The sequence below is a fragment of the Lactuca serriola genome, chromosome 3, assembly GCF_051521515.1.
Source record: "Lactuca serriola cultivar US96UC23 chromosome 3, Lser_US96UC23_V15, whole genome shotgun sequence".
In the NCBI taxonomy this organism is placed as follows: Eukaryota; Viridiplantae; Streptophyta; class Magnoliopsida; order Asterales; family Asteraceae; genus Lactuca; species Lactuca serriola.
The window spans coordinates 28594352-28617486 of record NC_136410.1 but is presented as its reverse complement, the minus strand read 5'-3'; the positions used below and the strand labels follow the sequence as shown (position 1 = coordinate 28617486).

The following is a 23135-nucleotide window of genomic DNA, read 5'->3' as shown; positions in this document are numbered from 1 at the left end:
TTTTTATCATTGAACTCCCATTAATGAGATATTTAATGCTCATTTAGATCATTTTGGCTAAAATTGACCGATCTAAAATTCGATTTTTGTGTTGCACTGTTGCGCTGAAACTTCGAAAAATTATAACTTCCTATACTGAAGTTAGATTTGGACGTTCTCTATGTGCACGCTCTCGATTTAATGAATTCTACGACTTTCATTTAGATTATTAAGGCTAAAGTAATTTATCAAAAATTCACTTTTTACGATACGTATAGTTGTGTCGGTTTAATCGCGAAACTTCGAAGAATCATAACTTCTTCATTTTAAGTTTGATTTTAGCGTTCTTTATATGTACGAAATCCGTGTCACATATACTATAACTTTTGTTGAGATTATTTATCTTAAATAATCTTCTATCAAAAAGTCATTTTTAACGCTTATTATCTCTAAAGTGTCTAGTCCGAATCTGCGAGCGTTACAGTATAACAGATAGGGTGTTTGGATCCTTTGCAGAGACTCATGAAATGTATGAAGTAGCTGATGGACCTGTTATAAAGGCTGCTATGGACGGCATAAATGGTGTGGTAAAACTATATCCAAATTTAAAAACACTATTACGCTAATTGCCTGAGTTTATTTCTCGTACAAATTAAAAAATGGATTGAGTAAAACACTAGTTGGGGCTAATGTATGACTACAAATACAGTATTTGCATATGGTGTAACAAGTAGTGGGAAGACACATGCTATGCATGTAAGCACAGTTGAGTGGTATTTACAAGCTCATATTGCACTGAGTGGTATTTACAAGCTCATATTGCATTTATGATGGCAGTTAACTAAAAATATATTATGTGTGACCCATTGTTTGAGGAGTTTAATTAATATGGATAATGAAGTAATAGCTACGGTGTATCTTAAAAAGGATATGATTGGAGCTTGTGGGAGTATATATTAGTAATATATAACTTACATTGGACTTTATCTTCTTAGTGGCTAAAAAATAAAATTTATTTAATATTTATGTACAAAAAATGTTTATATTTTAATACAACCTAATTTAATCAAACTAAAAAAAGAAAATAAAAAAATGAAGTGTTAGAGTGTTACCACTCCCTACCAAATGCTAAGATTAAGTGCTAAATGGTCAAAACTGAGGTGTCATTCTAAAATTTGACGTTAAAAATGTTACCACTTCCTTTAGCCTAATCGGCTGTCTGATTCTGAAGTGATCGGACGACGGAAAACAGACGGAGACGTGCAAAGCAGTCGTCAGATCTTGAAACCGATCACTACTCCTAGGCGTTCACGGGAAATTGTCGACGCTGCCAAAAAGTTGGATGGCTTTCTTATAGGTATATGATATGATCTCAGACTTATATAACGAAGATACATACATTTTTCTTAATATCTTTTCCCATAAATAGGTGGAAGCGTGACACAGCGGACACAATAGTGACACTATACCTGCAATTTTAATGACGTGTCGCATGAGCATGCCCCTGGCCTACATCATAACGTTGTATGACTTGTATCCATCTCATCTTTCCAGCGAATCTTTTTCATTTTGGCCCTCATAGTTTTGTATGTTTTCATATCACACGCCAATCATTTATGTTTCTCTAATTTACCCTTAGATTCTCGTATGTCCATCAAATAGCAGTAGTAAACGGGATCCTTGTCTTAGTATTGACCATACAAAATACGTTACTCGTTATAATTATAACAATAAGTCAAAGTGAATTCGATTAGGAACCATCATGCGAACGACACACGAGAAAAGACTACATCATAATATCAACATTTAAAAGGAAAAAAAAACGAGATGCATTTTTAATATTAAATTTCCACTTATCTTAATTTTCACATGAAAATATCATAATATTAAAATATTTTCCTTTTCATCGTTTCATCAATATTCCAAGAACATCATATCATACAACTTTGCAAGTAAAATCATAAATTTTGATTTATCATCTTCAGCCTATTATATTACTTATTCATTGTATTTTTGAAAAAGTCATTATTTAAATCATCTAGGAAAAGCAATTTTACTTCCTTGACTCATCAATGCAATATTTTTAATTAATATACTTTACAAATGACTTAAAATTCTTGTATTTTGTTGATTGCTGACTAATATACTTTCCAATGGTTTAATATTATTGTATCAAACCATGATTTCTAACAAATAGTAACATAAACGAAACACATCAAAAGACGTCATCATTTTATAACTTCATCCTTTCTAATAGTAAAAAAAATACCAAAAGTTTAATCATAATACTTTTTCTCAGCTACACAATAGAGTGCACAGCTTATAAAATTCTTATTTGAAAAAATATATTTTACATTTAAATCAAATTGGCCAAATAAATGATTATGCGCCAATTTTAATGGTGTATTCATATATTATTTGTTAACACCAATGTCTAGTGTAATGTAAACAATGTTGCGACATTTACATTTTACTCGGTGAAACTAATTAGTTAAAAGTTGTTAATTTTTCACTAGTCATAAAACCAATATGAAAAAGATAAATTATAATGTATTCATAACAATTTTATAAATTAATCATGAAATCATGAGAAAGCATACCCACGAATAAGTTTATAACTAGGTTGTACAATAATCTTTAGTGAGCACAAGATGAACTAAACTGAAAACTTGAAGGGCCAAAACTGAAAAAACTCGCTTCACAGTTAAGTATCCCGCGTTCCACGCAGAGCTTACGCAGGTGTTGTTCCCACTCACGAAGAGAGGGTGAGAGAGACGTAAATCACTAAATCTAACAACACACCACAAGATACGGTGCATAATTTTTGGTTTCAATTTCAACAGCGGTTAAAAATTAGTCATGAATCGCCGCGAAGATACGAATCCTTTTGATGAAGAAGTCAATCCATTCTCGGTAATTACTGATTTCACGCACTCATTATTGTTAGATCTGCCATTATTTTAGCTTGTTGAGTAGTTTTTTGAAGAAAATTCGGTTTAATTTAAGGTTGGCTTTCTATTTGAGGATAATGTGCGTATATGCGCAGTGTTTAGGGTTGTACATGTATTTTGCATGTAATTTGTGTAATTTTGCCGTAGATCTGAGGTAGTTGATGCTGAAATGTTGATAATTGTGTGGAGAACTGCAATGTGTCCTATTGGTTCGTTATTTTGCAGAAAATAAATAGAGAGTTAATTCGAAATAGAAAAGCGTTCTTTAGGCAGCGAACATGGACCTTCTCATGAACACTAGACTGATTTCAGTCACTTATGCCCCCAAATTCTGTAGCGAGATCCTAATTCATTCCAAGAAACAGAGATTTGATTTGGTTTTTAAGGTCGTAGGAGTTGTATTTCGATTCTATTACTTTTGGACGAACTTATGGAGGTGGAACTACTTTCAAATTAGAACATGATACTCCTCTCCACAGAAAATGCAAGATGACTTGTGCACCATATTAAAATTACTAATGTTATGTAATAAAACGATTACTAAGCGGGGAAATATGAAAGTAGTTTAAAAACCAAACCTAACATAAAATGCTACATTTTCTGGGAAAAAGCAAAATGGAAGGTGTTGCATTTTTGGTATGAAGGATGCATCAAAAACTATAAATCATGTAGGTTGTAATTTTTGTATCAAGATCTCATTAATATTCTGTTGCCACATTTAACAAGTCAAAATACATCTCATTTGTCGAATGGAGTAATAGACTAGCATAGATGCAACAGATAAAGGTTCTGATTTTTGTCATTCTCTTGAGTTTTTGTTTTGTCAAATAATATTAAAATTACCAAAACAGAGCAAGATGCTTCTTGTTTGTTTATATTTTATATTATGAATAAGAAAATTATATTTTTCTTTGGCAAGTTCACCCAATTTCTTTTAATGGTATCGGATAGCTGATTTTTGAATGTGTAGGCTCAAATTTCATTATTTTATTGTCGTGTAACATAACATAGACATTAGACAAGCACCAGTGCATAGACCTGGCAATGGGACGGGTTTGGAGCGAATCGACCTTGATCCAAACCCGTTTAACAAATTTCAAAATCCAATCCAAACCTGCTCCATAACCCGTAGGGTTTTGAATAATCAAACCCATACCCTTATCCACCGAATCAACAGACATCCAAACCCGCCCGATAACCCGTAGGTTTTTTGAATAATCAATCAAAAAATGTTTATTTAGAAAATGCATTACATACTCGAGGACTTTCGATTGGAATTAAATTCTCTATTGTAGTAACTTCCGATTGATTTTTAAATGTCGAAGGCGGTGATGGAGAATAGCAATTGCAAACTTTCTTCCGCTTGATAATGACTTTATTGATTTATAAATGAAATTAGTGACGGCTTGATGAAATATTAATGAAATGATACCATTGTTATTGTTAATAGACCATCTAGAAATTGACTTCTCAAGTCCTATGTAAAAATATTTTGGCCTTTGGCTTTTTCCCTTTGGACTTTCGATTAAATTTAAAATTAAACTTTAGACATGATAAAATATAATTTATATTTCTAAAATTTATACGGGACGGGGTATAAATGGATCAGATCGGTGATGATCCATACCCGACCCTTTTAATAAAAGGGTTAGCAGTACGGATCGTTAACGGGTAAACGGATCAAAAACTATGCTCCAAACCCATATAATTCTTAAGGGTTTAGATCGGATCAGGGTCAAAACCCGCTCCATTTCCAGGCCTACCAGTGCATTAACCTTTATTCAAGCATCTTTGTTCCCAAATGTGAATATGCATTTTGAGTTTTGCTATCAATTGGGTTAGTTTTGATTCGAATATGTTGTCACAAGCATATAATTATGTTAACACAATATGTTTATATTCTTTTAAATCTAAACAAGTCTATGTCTTGTGTGGGATATTAGACTTGTTTGACCATAAAAATCTAAACAATCGTCTAGTTCTTGTATTCAAGGAGTACTACTTTTTTTATACATTACAGTTTTGAAATATTGATGTTTTAGAGTTTCATACACACAAATATTCAGGTTTTATAGTTTACTTCTGTTTGTCATTCCCATTATTCCTCTCATTCTGATCCTTGTTAGGCAATTATGGTGATAAGATGTCTGTATTTAATATTTATGTAAACTACCAGATAGAAAAGGTAGCAGATACTCAGCAGTCAATGTTAAAATTTAAGCCACAACCACCCAAATCTTACGTAAAATTGGTTGTATCAGAAAGACTTAAAAAATGGAAATTTCCCAAAATAGTTTATAGAAACCACCTGCAAACTTAAAAAAAAAAAAAACCTTTAGATGCAAAAACGGGTTAGGTAAGTATTATTTTCCCTCTGAAACAATCTTATAAATATTACAAGACTCAAGAATAATGATAAAGTAGTTAAATAATCAGCAATTCTTAAGTTGTTGAACTGGCTATTGTTTAGTAATAGTTATAACAGTTATTAGAAAAGCAAAAGCTAATGTTATATTATTTAGTGGATGTGACATTAGAAATTCTCAATTTTGAATTTTGAATTTTGATTTGGTTTTATAGTGTTGTTATTTTTATGGGTTTGATTGCAGAAAGGTGGTGGTGCAGGTGCTCCAGCATCAAAATCCCGTATCCCTCAAATGGTTGCTAGTAGCCTTGGTTTTGGTCAAAAACATGACGCAACTGTGGACATACCATTGGATTCAGTGAATGTAATGATTAGTAATTAGTAATTTCTGGATGCTTAGTATTAAATATTAATTAAGCCATGTCATGTTACAGGATCCAAAGAAAAAAGAGAATGAACTTTCTAATTGGGAAGCAGACTTGAAAAGAAGGGAAAGGGTAGGTGTTTGAGTTTTTATGTTTTTTTATTAATTGTATTTAATTCCTATGCAACCAGCTGAGGCGACATGAAATTATGTATTTTTGTGCATCACACAACACAGGACATCAAGCGAAGAGAAGAAGCTGTTGCTGGTGGTTAGTAATAGTATTACTATTTAGTATGATATAAATATTGGGAATAATAAGAGTGAAGGTTAGTAATAGTAATAGCTTTTCCTTATTGATGGTATATGAAAAAACAGCTGGCATCCCGACAGCTGATGATAGAAACTGGCCTCCATTTTTTCCAATAATTCATCATGATATAAGCAATGAGATACCAGTTCATGCTCAAAAGTTGCAGTATTTGGCTTTTGCAAGTTGGTTAGGGATAGTTCTGTGCCTTACATTTAATGTTGTAGCCGTGACTGTCTGTTGGATCAAAGGCGGTGGTAAGTTCATTTTATCATCTACATACTACTTTTCTTTTACTATTATTATTATTTTGTCATCTACTACTACTACTACTACTTCAAACTTCAAACTTCAAAGTCCAAACCAAAATTATAAAACTATATATACAGGTGTGAAGATATTTTTCCTTGCAACAATTTATGCTCTTCTTGGAGTACCTCTTTCCTATGTTCTATGGTACAGGCCACTCTATCGTGCAATGAGGTGGGTATACATTATCTCTAGTCTTAGCTAAAACCATTATAAAAAATGGTTCTAAATTAATGTTTTTGTTTCATCATGTGTTGACAGGACTGACAGTGCTTTGAAATTTAGTTGGTTTTTCTTGTTCTACCTGGTAAGTTATGCTAGTTAATGTAGAAGAAGCATTTGCTGATGTTTCTTTCTCAATTTGAAAATTTGTTTTAATTTTGCAGCTTCACCTTGGGTTTTGTATATTTGCTGCTATTGCTCCTCCAATCGTCTTTCATGGGAAGTCATTAACGTAAGTTATCCTCTTATCTTCACTGTAGTGTATAGTTTTAGAATAAAACGACGTCTTGATTTTTTTTTTTAAATCTAATTGTTGTCTCTCTTTTTTTTTTTTTTTTAATCACCAGGGGCATCCTTGCTGCTGTTGACGTTTTCTCTGACCATGCATTAGTGGGGGTCAGTGCTAAATATTGCAAGTTACAATCACTGTTGATAAATTGTTAGCAAAAATAATCACCAGGTTTTTATTCTTCTTCTGTTGTTGCAGATTTTCTATTTAGTAGGATTTGGGTTATTTTGCTTGGAATCACTTCTAAGTTTCTGGGTGCTTCAGGTTAGATTTAAAAACTTTTATTCTGTTTTAACTTCTAAATCAGGAGGATGTCTTGTTTTGTATATATAATAATATATAGTCCCTCATGCTTTTTTTATGTTTCTGCAGAAAGTTTACATGTTTTTCCGTGGGAACAAGTGAGATGAGATGAGATGTTTTTTTTTTTTTTCAAAAGAGAAGATCAATACAAGATTGCTGATGTGTGTTCGTATATTGTTAGTTGGAGTGAGTTACTACTTTACTAGTTAGAATATGAATATGATTTGTGCTGTTAGCAGGGTTTTGTGCTTATGCTTTTCTTTTGGCAGTTTATCAAGTTTTTCTTTTCTTTTTCTTTTTATTTTTTTTGTGAAAAAGCTAATAATTCCAAGGATCTTTATGAAAAATAAAATGGTCGTATATACTTGTCATTTCTACTATATCATAGCGCATTGCTACATTTACATAGCTAAATATGATATAAAATTGTAAATTTATCATATTACATGGTTATAAAAATATTTTATATGGGCTGCCAAAACTATATAAATAGATTGCAGCATTCTTTACAATGAATCATTTCTAAAAAGACAAACTAAAGAATAATACAACTTATATTCCTCTTGGGGCGTTAGACAAGAGAAACAAAGGACAAAATGCAAATACAAAGCTGATCAAAACTGAATCATCATATCCTTTTTGTCTCCACAATTTGAAACTTTTGGTTTGATATGTATGTAACCTAATAAACAAACATATCTAGTGTACCCCAGGCCAAAACTAAAATAATAATCAACTCAGTTTTAATAAAACTCTATCATGTTATGGTGTTTCTGAAGAGTTGTCACATGCCCTTCATCCTTAATCACCAAAAGGAAATTCTTTAACAACATATAAATCTCATCAGACCGAGTATTACCTTTGTCCGCAGCCCCAAAAACAAAGGTCTCATTATTCACCTCGATCCAACTATAAGCAGGCACTTTCTCAACTCCTCTATCTTTCATCATACTTCGCGTCTTATTAACACCTTCCCATTTCCCAGCATCCGCTTGCACATTCGCCAACAACACATAATACCCCGAATTCCCAGGATCCATCTCAAAAAGATGTCTTGAAGCCATTTCCGCCAACTCAACATCCCCATGGACACGACAAGCACCAAGCAAACTCCCCCAAACACCCGCATCCGGATCAAAAGGCATCCCCTTTATCGCCTCAAAAGCTTCACTCAATCGACCCGCCCGCCCATACATATCGATAATACACGCGTAATGCTCCTTCCCAGGGGTAATTCTGTAATCTTCCGTCATGGACTTAAAGTAACGGAAACCATCATCAACCAAACCGGAATGATCACATGCGGAAATTACCGCAAGAAACGTGACATGGTCCGGAAGGAATCCGGATTCTTCCATCTGGCGGAAAAGAGAAACACATTCTTGAAGACGACCGTGGTTTCCATAAGCAGAAATAATACTATTCCACGACACTTCGCTCTTCTTTTCCATTATGTCGAAAACAGTCCTTGCTGTCTCCAAGTTTCCACATTTAGCATACATATCGATTAGCGCACTCTCCGCGTAAAGATCGGTTTTCAACACACCTCTTGTCATGAACCCATGGACTGCTTTCCCATAACTAAGCAACGGTATGTTTGCACAAGCAGAAAGAACAGCCGATATGGTCACCGAATCATATTTGGAACCCATTTCACGGAAAAGCTCAATAGCTTTTTCTGGTTCTCCATTCTGGCAGAAACTAGTAATCATAGAGTTCCAACAAACAGGATCTTTCTCAGACATTCTTACAAAAACTTCATGTGCTAAATCAATCCTTCCACATTTCGCATACATATCTATAACTGCTGTTCCCACATGACACCTTTCGACCCCGTTTTTTACAATTTGACCATGTAACTCCTTGCCCGATTTTAAAGCGGCTAAACCAGCACAAGCTGGTAAGGTGCTCGAGAGTGTGACAGGATTCGGTTTCATTTTGTGGTTAATCAGCCATCTAAACATCTCCAATGCATCAAAATTCATCCCATTAAGCACATAACCAGATATCATGGCTGTGCATATCACAATATCTATACCGGGAGTATAAGTGAAAACATTTTTTGCCATTTCGACTTTCCTACATTTGAAGTACATATCAATAAGTGTATTCTTCAAGAAAACATCCAAATGTACATTATGTCTGAAAATATAACAATGGATCTCTTTACCATGGTCTATAGCAGTTGACTCGGTTATACATGGAAGGAAGCTAGCCAAAGTTACAGTATCTGGTTTCATGCCTATAGATATCATTTCACAAAACAAACTAAAAGCTTCATTCATAAGTCCATTTTGTACATACCCACCGATTATCACATTCCAAGTAACCGATCCAGCTTCTTGTATGCTATCGAATAACTCTCGGGCATCAAACAGTCTTTGGCACTTTGTGTATACGCCAATTAACGTGTTGAGCACTTGAGGATCCAAAACAAATCCACACTTAGTAAGAAGCCCGTGAAGTTGAGTGCCAAGTTTAATATTTGCATCAGAGGCACATGCAGAGAGGACACACGCATAGGTCACTGAGCCTGGTCGAACATTGGAACTCCTCATTTGGTTAAAGAGTAAGAGAACATGTTTGGGATCCCCGTGTTTCAAGTAACCATTAAGAATAACGTTCCATAATACATCATCTCTCTGAGGCAATTTATCGAACAGGTCTTGTGCGTCATTAATGCAGCCGTTTTCCGCATAGAGTTTGATCAAGGAACTACCTACGTAAACATCCGTCTCAAAACCCATCATTTGAATCGTCTTATGAATGGATTTAGCCAAACGGATTGCTCCCAAACGACCACATGCCTTTATCACGTATGGAAAAGTATACTTATCTGGACAAGTTTCGTGTCCTAACATCTTGAAATAAACTAAGATTGCATAGTCGAAGCACCCCATCATGGTGAACCCTCTAATCATCCAATTCCATGGCGATGCGTAGAAGAGATCAAGTTGATGAAAAATTGTCTTAGCATCATTGTATTTCCCACAAAGTATATACATCCCAAGTAATCTTGAACCCAGAAGACCCACATGGTTGATTCCGTTGACGATTATCTGGGCATGAAGTTGTTGGCCTTGTTGAACGACTTGAGGACCAGGATTAGGGGTTGAACAAGATTGCAAGACTGATGCGAGTTTGGATATTAAATCTTCCTTCGTATTCGGGAAAAACTCAATAGATGTATTTGTGTTTATTGATGATGCTATTTGGGAAAATCTCCTGTGGAATGAGAAGAGGTTCTTTTGGTACATTCTATAAAGTTAATTCCTCATTACTCATATCCCATGTTGAAAAGCTATGCCTATGCCAAGTCCATAACTAGTAGTATTTGTTTTCATTTCGAAACAGTTTAAAATCGTCCAACTGGGATGAAGCTTCAGAGCAAGGATCAGCTCTGTTTTGAACTACAGCAAACCAGGAAGGGAAAAGACTGTTGTAGGTCAATGTTGAAGTTTATATCTATCTGCAATTAAAATAGCTCAAAGGTAAACGAACTTAAATGTGGAATATATCCTCTAAGCGAAAGGAGTTGAGGGTCTTCAACATAATGTAACAACTATTATAAGATTAATTGTACATTGTTGAACACTAATCTCACGACAACAGTAGAAATTAGCCGATAACATGATAATCGATAGATTACTCTGCTTGTTTGTAAGGAGAACAATTTACAAGTTTGCCATCTAGCACAAGAAAAAACTCGAATAAACAAGAACAAAAGGATGAAGTCTCCTTACCTTGGTTACGTGCGGCAAACCAGACATCCAAATTTCCAGAAACAAAAACAAAATAGACAGATTGGTTGAATACGTTAGTGTAACTAGTTCATAAATAGAGAACACTCTTTAGGGTTCAAATATCCCGAATCAATTGAGACTTTATCATTTTTTTAGGTCTTTGTAGACTGTAGTGTAGGTAGTTACGATTAAAAAACACAATCTAGGGTTTAGGATTCACGCATAGAAGAAAGAACAGAAGAAAACTGGTTACCAGGTTGTTCGACAAAGATAAACGATCCTTGGTCGTGTGTTTGGATTTACCATTTCTGAAACGGGGCTAAAGGCGATAGGTAGTAACTGGCCGGACATAACATGTTACCTAGATCATGTTACTCGATGGTACACTTCCAAAAAAATTAGTTAATGTAAAAAAAAAAAAAAAAAGTTTATAAGTAAACAAACCCAAAAATTAATTACCTAATAAGTCAATTTCTTTTTAAAATATAAAGAAATTTATAAAAATAGCCATTTACACTAATGACATTACAAAAATAGCAAAAAAAAATCGAAATTACAAACATAGCCAACGATTTCGCAGATGGAGATGCCCCATCTGTGAAATGAGCTTCTCATCTGCGAAAGTACAAGCACCTAAAGCACAGCTGTGCTTTAGGTGCTTGTACTTTTGCAGATGAGAAGCTCCGTCTGCGAAATGGAGTCTCATCTGCGAAATACCCTTGTTTTTGAGTATATAAACATTTTTTTTCCTCCATTTTTCACCCTTATCTACATAAAAACCCTCTCTATCTTTGGGCTTCTCTCGGAATTTTGGCTTAGTTTTTGAAGAAAATAGAGGATTATGTCAACAATCCCGCAAATATGGTTAGATTTTAACTCTTTTAATGTTTAAAGTTATTTTTTATTTTATCATTTGTTGTATTATTTAGTGTTAAAAAAGGGTAATTTTGTTGTGTTTGATAGTTTTAATATTTCTTTAGTATACTTGAAGTTTAAATACTATTTTGTTAGTCTTTGTTTGAATGTACAAGTAGAGACTGCGTAGATAATGTTTACAATTTGTTATTTTAGTTGTTTGTTTAGTTGTTGTATAACCTGAAAACTTGTATATTCTTATCATATAATTGTTTATATAAAGTGAAAAATAGTTAAATTATAGTATGTGCAAAATAGTCGTTTGTATATATATTTGTCGTATAAGTATAACATTTGTATAAGTTGAAAATTTGTCGTATATATATTGTTAGAAATTGTTTGTGTTTGTCGTATAAGTTGAAAATTTGTATAAAGCTGTTGTCGTATAACTTGCGAAATTGTTAATTTGGTTGTCGTTTTATTTGAAAAATTGTTTGTTTATATGGTTATAAAATGTTAGTTTTAATTAGAAAGATAAAAATTGTTTATATATTTGTCGTTTAAGTTGAAAATTTGTTTAATAAAATGTTTTTATAATTATGTATGATATTGTTTTTTTTATCGTAAATATATTTGTTGTATAACTTGGAAAATTGTTTATATATGTGTATGTTATTGTTTTTTATCGGAAATATATATATTAGTAATTAAGAAATTGTATTTGCATTACTAATTGTTTATGTACTTATTGCAGTTCGTAATCATATATTTTAAAAACAAAATATTTTTTAGTTATCTAATTTGTTTTTGTGTTTTTTTTTGCAGCATGATTTAAGTTTTATCAATACGAAAGTCTTTGCGAACTTAAAAGGCTCAGGCGGTAACATATGGGAAGTATTTGAAGTTTTAGATGATGTCAGACGTGCCATTTTCAGAGATACTGTCTTTGGTTATTTTATTGATGTCCCTCGTTTACAAGGGGACGCATTATTGTTTCATAAAATGTTCCTTCATCAGATCCGGCCAGACCCTGTTTTATCTCCAGATGGAATAAAACGATTATATTTTCGAGTAGGCAATACGAAAATGGTTTATGGGCCGGAAGAGTTTTGTTTGATTACCGGCTTCAATTTTGGGGAGTATCCAAAAAACATTGGGAGAAAAGGGTCAGAAAAATTATTAAGCAGTAAAAAAAGATGTTTATTGCGTGAACGGCTATTTCCGGACCATACTAATAGTTCGGTGAAAATCGGCGACCTGAAACGTTTAATTTTAAATCGAACATTCCTAGCACTTGACAACGTTGATGCAGTTAAAGTATGTTTGATATACATTTTGTGTGAAGGTTTTTTGGGTAAAGAAGTTAATGATCGGGTGCCACAAGATTGGTTTTTTTTTTGCTCAGAATTTGGATCTCTGGAACATGTATATTTTGTTTACGTTAAAAGTTCTATTTTATTACAGTTATAATTTATATAATAATCATTTTTGTTTTTTTGTTTTGTTAGCTTCGCTTGGGGTAGCTATCTCTGGGATTTTACTTATGTTGACCTTGAGGATACATGGAATAAAATACATAATTATTTATCACTTTCTGAGCGTGGTCAAACTTTAAAGTACTCCGTCTCAGGATTTACGGCTCCAATAAGGGTATAAAAATTTTCTTATATTTAAATTGTTTTATTGTTATGTTTTTTATTTTAATTTTAACTTTTATTACTGTAATTGTAAAAAATTATAGATATGGATATATGAGATGATTCCGGCTGTTCGTGCATGTGGATTTGCATCGAGAAAAAATAAAGACTTGCCTCGGATGAAACGATGGAGTGGAACAAAAAAATTGAAATGGGTTGACGTGAACAAGATTTGGTCAAAGATGCAGGTTTAAAAATATTTCGTTTATTATTAATAAACTTGATTATTATACTTTTATATGCATTTTTAATATGTTTAATTTTTTAGGAGGGGCAACCACCAAGACAAAACATGTTACCGGGTGATGGTGAGATGACATCTTGTTATTATATGTCATTTCAAGAGTATGTATATGGTGAAGGGAAAGCAGTTCCATCCCCAGTACGGGACCATTTTAGGAGACAAGACGAATCTTCGTCTAGTATGTCGTCTAGTGGTCGCTCTCATGGTAGAGGCCGGGGCAGTGGGAAACACAACCTAGACAAGGTGTACGTTTCGCATAATTACATGCTCGATTGAACCATGTCACTTCTTCCTTTACATCCATCCACTTAGTAACAACATCTGATTTTTCTCTTTTTTGTCCTTCTCCCATCTCATGGTTAAACAAAGATGTTATGCGACTCCATTCATCACCAATTAGGCAACGCGGGGGAGCAAGTAACGATACACCATCCTTAACACTTAGCCAGCATCGTGTTAGAACTAACACCTCGTTTGTCGTCCATGGCCTTTCAGAATTGGAACCAGGTACTTCATTCGAAGAACTTGCTGCATTCGACGACATTTCTAATAATGGGAGTTCGTTTCGTTTAGGTGATTTTGGTGTTTGGTTTTTAGATCTTAAACATCTATTTATATAAATAAATAGACTATGAATTAATACTTTGACTACGAAATGGTTATATTTGGACTACGATTTTCAGCTTTAAGCAGTGTTTTGTCTTGTCAAACTGTCATTTATCTCTTGTCACTTAAGGGTCCCACTGCGATGTGCAGGTTACTACAGTGACTTGTCATTACTGTCTAGTCATTTCAAAGTTGGACTTCTCATTACTGTCTAGTATGTATAAATACCACTTATAGCTCCAGTTTAATACAATATCGACTTTATTATAAGTTCCTCACACAAATTTGAAATTTGCTCATGCAACGAAGTAGATTGTTACTACTGTGATTCGGTAGACCTTTTTTTTACACCCTCTTCAGCCGGGCCATATATGTCACATGAAAATTTTGAAGAATTAAAGAAGGCTGAAGCACAACAAGAAGAGGACAAAGAGTCATCCCGACTTCTCACTCAACTTGCTAATGATATTGAATCGGAATGCAAACAAGCTCAAGAATGTATTGACCTCAATAAAAACAAAATCAAAGAGCATAAAGATTGGATAAAAAAGAGTAAGAAGGCAATCAAAACGACTGAAAAACGGCTTGCTGAGAAGGATGAGCAGTTGATACACATTATGGTAAAAAAGGATCGTTTCGAAGACAAAATGAGAATTGGGGATGACTATATAACAATGGAGAAAGAGAAGTACCCGTTGCAGTTCCTTGAGTTTAAAAATTAGTTACAAAGTTGTTGTAATATTATCATGAAACAGATTAGGTTGCCAAAGGATCGTTTGTTGTTTTTTTTAAATAACATGTTGTAACTGTTAAAAAAAATCTGCAAACTATATTTTATAATATAAAGGCTTCATTCATTGTTATAATCAACAAACTTAACTAAAATATGAAAGCATAGCAATGTCTTGTAAGAGTTAATAAAAATATTACAATACATAATAAGTTAACAACTCGTCATTACTCTTAATTTCAAGGTTGTTTTATATCAAAATCAGCGTTATAGGTTTGTGAGCAACCCGCTGAACCACTAATATTATATGCCATTTCTGCAGTAAAAATTATGTGACCTGCTCTGCTACCGGACGCCCTTCCAGTACAATTATTTCTCGTGTGTCCTAGTTGACCACATGTAGGACACTCTTTTATAATTGGACCCTCGCCTTGGGATGGAATGCGGTCTGTGTTTCTTGGCCTGCCTGGCTGACGTTTATCCATTATAGGTGGCTTAACAATCATCAAATCATCGGGGATCTCCCATTCGGATGGCTTCGGCAGAGGATTTATTGATTCCACATATGTTTTCCTCAGTGTTTCGGTAAGGTAAGCATTTAATGCAAACCTCGAGCAGTCTTGGTAATTGTTCACTGTTAAACATCTTATGACATGACCACAAGGTATCCCATCAAGTTGCCAATGCCTACATGTACATGTCATATGTTGAAAATCAACAATCACATTTTGTGCCCCCTTTTTGACCTCGCATTTCGTATTTGAGATCATGAGAACATCCCATTTGGTAAAAGTTTTCTTGTTTTCTTTTACAACTTCATCCGCCCAAGGGGTAAGTGTTGTTGTTGCTTCCGCTAAAAAAACAGCCAAAATGAAGAAGTTAAGATCAATAACATCAAAACTAATAAAACATTAATATTACAAATTTACTTAATACCTGCAAAGTTACGTCTTTGAAACCACCATTGTTGCATTGTAGCACGAAAAAAATCGATCAACATAAGTATTGGCACCTTACGTGCGTGTCTAGATAATGCATTTATAGACTCTGCACTGTTGGACGGCATAAGATTGTATCGGTTCCCTTTAAAATGTGCTCTTGACCAGGTTTCTGGATTTATACTTTTTAAGTACTCCCATACTGGTTCTTTTGTCTTTTTCATAACATCCATGGCAGCATCAAAAGCATCAACTGTGTACGCCCTACACGCCTCCCAAAAAATTCCTTTAACCGTCTTACTCTTGCCGAATCTAGATACTATGTTGAAATACAAATGGACACCACATATTCCATGATGAGCGTGAGGAAAAATGTTGGCAACGGATGTTGCTATAGATGGAGACCTATCAGATATAATTGTAAGCTCCTGCATATTTCCTATGCAATCATGTAGTTTTTGAAAAAACCATGTCCAAGAATCGGTACACTCATTTTTGCATATACCATATGCAACCGGTAATATTTGGTTTTGTCCGTCCTTAGTAACCGCAAGTAACATGGTACCTTTGAACTTGCCCTTTAGGTGAGCTCTATCTACTACTAGGGCCGACTTACAAAAATTGACAAAGTGCGTACCTACAATACATTATATATCTATTCAAATAAACCAAAATAAATATTAAAAAATTAAATTAGGATATGATAATACTAACCGAGCAACCGAGTGCGACGTACAAAAACTCAAAGCGATCATCAGCATCTGTTTTAATATGTGTGACAGTACTCGGATTATGTTTGGCCAAGTTGTGACAATACACCGGAAGTTTGGTAAAAGAATCCTCTTTCGTACCCCTTAACGACAACAATGCATATTGTTTCGCACGCCATGCCTGATGGTATGAGATATTGATATTCAATTGAGCATTCATATCATTAACAATTTCTTTTCCCCAATAAACTCTACTATAGTCTTCAGCCAAAACATCAGCAACATATTCACCCAAAACATATTTGTTTGCTTGTCGATGATTAGGTTGCAACAATGTTGAAGAACATGTGTGTACATCAACAAATTTATTCACTTGGAAAAGTCCATCAGAAATTTTAATTGCTTTTGCTCTTAGTAACCAAGAACAATTTTTCGAAACACACACAGCTTCATACCTTGATTTGGTGGATCTACTTGTCCTCGTCTGGAAACCTTCTCGAAGACATTTTTTACCAATACACCGCTTTAAAAGTTCTTTGTTCTTAAATATACTCTCACATTGAATCTTTTGAAGATTCATGTCTACCATCTGTGTTGGGATATCTTCATTAATATCAACTGGCCATGCTGGTACAGGGGGCATACCGTGAAAAAGGTTATCGGGAAACTTAGCTTTAACTTCATCACCCAACTCATCTCTATCGGAATTGCTTTGTAGCTCAGTTATATCTAAACATACATCACCAACATCAACATAATGCCCGTAAACATGATTTTTTCATTTTTTTGACTTGAATTTTTTTTCTTTTTAGTTTTATCTACCACACGCCTATTCATAAGTTTAACTTCTTGTTTGGCAACATCATCACAACGACCACCCACATGATTAAGATATGTACCAACATCATCATCACCAACAGACTTGTAATTCTCGGGATCCGCATAGTGAATAGGTGAATAACTAACATTAACATTTTCAGCAACACTGTGAAACTGAGGTACACTAGGAGTATTGAAAGTACCTATCGGATCGTTGCTCCCTTTATAACTGCATAAATTACCAATAAGCTGGTTTCCAATTTCACCACCCCCATTAACCTCCTCAACTTTATCAACCACCACAAACACTTTCACAGCCCTTCCTCCACTACATTTGATTACGTTTATCAACATTCTAACATCCATGTCTTCAACTATAGCTATATAATAATTTAATTCAGGATGGTGGAAATGAGGACTAATTCTTTATTTGTCTAACAAACCAATTTTGCTTCTTACCAAAGATACAAAATCACTATAACTAATATACTCAGAAAATATCAAAGCAAGTTCAGAAATACCTCCCTGTGGACATATGTATTCCAGATTAGTTTCATTAACTTGCCATCTCCCACCGGTTACAAGACAAACCAAATATTCAATCATTTTTTGAGCAAATTGTAGAGAGAGTTCCTAAACAAATAACAACCAAAATGATATTTTTTCTACAAAACTTTTTATATAGCAACATGATTTCGTAGTCAAACCAATTCATTTCATAGTCAAACTTAAAAAAAAATAATAATAATACAAAAAATACCACGATTTCGCAGATAGAGTGAGAGTAAATCGCAGATGGACCTATTTCATCTGCAAAATTACCCCTATATATACAGCAAAAATATTAAAAAAAAAAAAAATTAAAGCCACCTGCGAAAGTACAAGCACCTAAAGGTGCTTGTACTTTCGCAGATGAGAAGCTCATTTCGCAGATAGGGCATCTCCATCTGCGAAATCGTTGGCTAATTTTGTAATTTCGATTTTTTTTGGCTATTTTTGTAATGTCATTGGTGTAAATGGCTATTTTTGTCATTTTCTCTAAAATATATTACTTTGGTGGGATATATACATTAAAGTTCTAATATTTTCATCGATTTGACAAGAAAGTCCTAAACTTTATTTTTTTGACAGTAAAGTCCAAATTACCGACAATTTTTGACACTTTTACCCTTTTTCCCGGTTAGCCGGTAATTAGGATTTTTTTGTCAAAAAAAAGGTTTAGGACTTTCTTGTCAAATCGTGAATTAGGATTTTACAGTAAAAAAAATAAAGTTTAGGACTTTCTTGTCAAATCATTGAAAATATTGGGACTTAGTGTATATATCCATTTTTTTGGTTAGAAATTTAATGGTATGATACTCTTTAAGAATAAGAGTTATTGAAACCTTCTATAGTCAGCTAGATCCTATTGAAATCTTTAACATTTGCTTCTTGTTAAATCGTTTTTTAATCTCAACAAACCGACATTGAAAAAAATTGAGATAATCAAGAAAGAAAGAAATAACCAGGGTTGTATTGGGTTTTTGCAGTCCAAAAAATGGAGAAATAAGAAACCGAAAAAAAAATGAAATTGCCATTCTTTCCCTTCTCCACATTTACACCTTTTTGACTAGGTATGTTTTGTTTGTGTTTGTATAATCTGTCCCCACTTTTTAGTTCAAGATTTGGTGGCGAAGCAAGAAAAAAGTTTTACAAGTCTTTTCACTATTTCTTGCTCTCTCTTTTGCATATGTTTCTCCTGATCGTTATTGTGTTAGGGTAAAGATGACCCACAAATAAAAGTTCTTGGATTACTAAAATACGCTAAAGTCCCAATATTTTCAATGATTTGACAAGAATGTCCTAAATTTTATTTTTTTGACAGTAAAATCCTAGTTGACGATTTGACAAGAAAGTCTCAAACATTTTTTTTTGACAAAAAAATCCCAATTATCGGCTAACCGGAAAAAATGGTAAAAGTGTCAAAAACTGCCGGTAATTTGGACTTTACTGTAAAAAAAATAAAGTTTAAGATTTTCTTGTCAAATCGATAAAAATATTGGGACTTTACTGTATATATCCCTTACTTTGGTAAAAAAAACTCTAAATTTGACATGGAAAAAAACACAAGGTCATTTTATAGAATTTGATTGTTTAAGATATTAAATGTAAAAAATTAAATTTACTAGAGACTAAAAGTTTCAGAAATGAAGACCAATAATATAAAAAACACATCGTTTGATGAGTTAAAGCTTAGAATGTTGTTAATGGAGTTTTAGGTTTTGATTTGCATTTCAAGTTATGGTTTTCAATTGATCTGTTTCTCCAATTTTTCTTTTTGGTATCAATTTTCTTTTCATACAAGGATTGTGATGCATTGGGTTGTGGTGGTGGAAAATTCGATGAAGAGACAGTGGGTTGTGGTGTTGGTTCGCTGAAGTTGAAGGACCGAAAAAAAGGTTGGTGAAGACATCAATGTTACTAAAGATGGAAAGGAAATAGAAGTTGAGGAGGATGAAAGATGGGACGATGACTGGTGGGACCCAAATTAAAATTTTTAAATGTGGTTTCCAGGTTTAGGGTGATGAAATACAAATATGTGGGGTCTATTAATTTTATTTAAATCTATAAGAAATAAATACATAAATAAGAAAATTAATTAAAAATAAATTAATAAGGGCACAATAGTCTTTTTAGGTAAGACATGGAACAAACACGCAACAAAAATAAACAGTAGGGACAATCCAAGTTAGAAAAATAAGTTAGAGACCAAACGCACAAATTACCCGGTAAACCACATGGACCATTTCTATAATTTACTGTTACTTTTTCGTTTTGTTCATATCTGGGTAACTATTTTTTTTTTGTACACATCTAGGTAACGAATTTGTTGAAAGTGTTCACATATCACCATTATGACCGGATGTTACCTATTACAGTCGGTCATAATGATCATATATGGATGCTTCTAAAAAGTTCGTTACCTTGATGTATACAAAAAAATACTACCTCCGTCCTAAATTCATAGTCCACTTTTGACTTTTGAAGTCTTTTTTCCTTCAACTTTCACCTTAAATATTTTTGTTTTTGGTAGATAATACTTGATGCAAAATATATGAATGGATTGTATTTTAAATGTTTTTCATTGTTATAAGTTTTATCAAGTAATATGTAACACAAATAAAAATATTTAAAGTGAAAGTTGAAGAAAAAAGACTTTAAAACTCAAAAGTGGACTATCAATTTGGGACGGAGGGAGTAGTTATTTAGATGTGAATAAACCGAAAAGTTAAGTTTCCATTTTTTATCTAGTTGTTAGAATTTCATATTAATAGACATGACATTTATAAAAATCTTATGGAACCAAAAATTCATAAATACTAGTTTTTAAAAGAAGAGTAAATTACTAAAATCGTCCCTATGGTTTAGTTAAAATTTCACATTTGGTCCTAACTTTTTTTTTGCACTTGGATCGTCCCTATGGTTTGATTTCATTACGATTTTCATCCCTATGGTTTGGTCAAAACTGCACGTTTGGTCCCTAATTTTATGTATCTAAGGGACGAAAAACGCAACAAAATTAAACCACAGGGACGATCCGAGTACAAAAGAAAAGTTAGGGACCAAACGTGAAATTTTGACCAAACCATAGGGACGATTTTAGTAATTTACTCTTAAAAGAATTTGTAACGCCCCAAAAATACCGGCTAAAAATTTCATTTTTAAATTAGTTTAATACGTAAAAACATCATTACAAATCATTCATAATAATACTCCGTGTCTGAAAACCGGTAATATCATAATAATATTTCAGAGTACATCCCAGAAAATCCATAGAGCGGAAAAACAAGAGTGTGTGTGATATGCTGCTACCGTGCCGGCTCCTTTCCCTTAGCTGAAGAGGTACCTGAAACCAAAACTGAAAACTATAAGCACGAAGCTTAGTGAGTTCCCCCACTGTACCACATACCATATAATCACATAACGTACGTATATTGTCAGGCATATCTGGGTGCCCGACCTACCCCTGCGGTCCTCTCGACCGGACGTTGCCTAGCATACCTGGGTGCTGGCCTCCCCTTCGGTCCTCTCGACCGGATACTGCCTAACATATCTGGGTGCTGGCCTCCCCTTCGGTCCTCTCGACCGGATATTGGGGAACTATTTCTACCCTCTACTACTACCACATAACATGTATCACAATATCATAATTTATCTAACATGGCTAGGTATGACTACCCCTTCGGCCCTACCGACCGGATATCTTGGGGACTATCTCCCCCTACTGTCACTAGCACATAGCATCATATCATACTAGCACATAAACATAACACATGTAGTAGTAATCCCTAGATGAATATCACAGAGACAATCATCTACATACAACTCCTACTGGTGGGCCGACATTGTGGCCGTAGACCCACCGCTACTGGAAGGTAACTCACCTCGATGTAGTTGCTGATCTGTGTGGGGATTAACTGTCTGTTGTTGTTGCTGCTGCTCCGGAAATCCTCCGGCTATAATTCCCACAAAACACTCAATCAACCACTGCTAACTGTCCCTTGGGGTAAAATGACCATTTTACCCCTGACCAAGTCATAAGCCAAGGTCAGAGTCAACTTTCAGTTGACCCGACTCGCCGAGTTGGCTCTCCAACTCGCCGAGTCTCTATCCAATCGATTGTTCTGTATCCCGTCTCTACTCGTCGAGTTAGGCGTTGACTCGACGAGTTCTCCTTCTAAACTGATGTCCAAGTCCTTCATCCTACTCGCCGAGTTGTATGAACAACTCGCCGAGTTCATCTTCATTCGATGAACACTTTATGCTGTGACTCGCCAAGTTGTATGAAAAACTCGTTGAGTCTGTTCTTGATCTAAGAAGATTGTCTTGAACTCGCCGAGTCAGGGCATTGACTCGCCGAGTTCCTTCATGAATGAGTTCGGCTTCCAACTCACCGAGTCCACCCTGGACTCACTACACTACTCGGCAAAACGAAAAAGGGGAAAACCCGGGGACTCGCGTCTCGACTCATCGAGTCCGATGAACGACTCGCCGAGTCGTTACCATGCAATTACTATATGGTCGATTCTGCTTGAATCTAGCTCATGCCATACATAGATCCGTGATCCTGGGGCTTGATTAACACGTAAAGTTTCCAACTTTACGTGTAAATAGACAACCATGAGGGTTTTAGGGTCCAAAATGCACCAAAAGGGTAGATCTAGGGCTTCCATGCAATACGGTTCCAAAAAGGCAGTAGATCCGAGCTCCTGGAGCTCAACCATGCCTAGATCTAAAGGTTAATCAGATTATTACGAACCCTCAAACATACACAAGCCTGGAAATGGTTCAAGAAGGACTTTAATGGAGCTATAAGGGACAATAAGCATGAAGACAAGGGGGAAATCGAGTCATACCTTAGGGAACACACCGAGATAGCTCCAAGATGCTTGACCTCCTCTTCTTCTTCTTGATCTACTCTCCTTCCCACTCCAAAACTTCATGAGAACACACCAAATGCTACAAACTCACAAAGAAACAAAGCTTGAACGAGGTATAGGGCTCTGAGGGTGAATGGGGGCGAGCTTGGGGCGGAATAAGGGTTTAAATAGGGTGCAAACCCCTGAAACTTAGGGTTTCATCCAACAGCGGTGACTCGCCGAGTCCAGAATACGGATTCGCCGAGTCGCCAACTTAAAATGTGTCCCGGGTCTCGTCTCTA

The 23135-nt window shown here is 34.6% G+C and overlaps 2 protein-coding genes across 3 annotated transcripts; one reads left to right on the top strand and one right to left on the bottom strand.

The window, feature by feature from the left end:
- The first annotated feature begins 2705 nt into the window (after positions 1–2705).
- LOC145091754 (secretory carrier-associated membrane protein 4-like) lies at positions 2706–7472 on the top strand. The gene is made up of 11 exons (XM_079029544.1): positions 2706–2892; positions 5540–5659; positions 5730–5792; positions 5897–5930; positions 6038–6226; positions 6359–6452; positions 6540–6585; positions 6665–6732; positions 6848–6896; positions 6988–7053; positions 7162–7472. Exons 1-11 carry the CDS (start codon positions 2839–2841, stop codon positions 7192–7194), a joined length of 816 nt encoding a protein of 271 aa, XP_078885670.1. The 5' UTR covers positions 2706–2838; the 3' UTR covers positions 7195–7472.
- A 156-nt stretch (positions 7473–7628) lies between these two features.
- Positions 7629–11179, bottom strand: LOC145091753 (Tetratricopeptide repeat (TPR)-like superfamily protein). 2 transcript variants are annotated; one of them, XM_079029542.1, is made up of 2 exons: positions 10836–11179; positions 7629–10561 (listed from the first exon to the last, which is right to left on the bottom strand). In XM_079029542.1, the coding sequence occupies exon 2, from the start codon at positions 10347–10349 to the stop codon at positions 7836–7838; it is 2514 nt and encodes an 837-aa protein (XP_078885668.1). In that variant the 5' UTR covers positions 10350–10561; positions 10836–11179; the 3' UTR covers positions 7629–7835. The 2 variants fall into 2 exon arrangements, with proteins under 2 accessions (XP_078885668.1, XP_078885669.1); XM_079029543.1 differs by having other exon boundaries at positions 11089–11176.
- Between the last annotated feature and the right edge of the window lie 11956 nt (positions 11180–23135).

Bases quoted from the DNA above. Each gene is read 5' to 3' on its own strand.
- LOC145091754 (XM_079029544.1), top strand. From the start codon at position 2,839: ATGAATCGCCGCGAAGATACGAATCCTTTTGATGAAGAAGTCAATCCA. The intron at 2,893-5,539 runs GTAATTACTGAT...GTTTGATTGCAG, and splicing joins AAGAAGTCAATCCATTCTCG to AAAGGTGGTGGTGCAGGTGC. The intron at 6,733-6,847 runs GTAAGTTATCCT...TTTAATCACCAG, and splicing joins TTTCATGGGAAGTCATTAAC to GGGCATCCTTGCTGCTGTTG.
- LOC145091753 (XM_079029542.1), bottom strand. From the start codon at position 10,349: ATGTACCAAAAGAACCTCTTCTCATTCCACAGGAGATTTTCCCAAATA.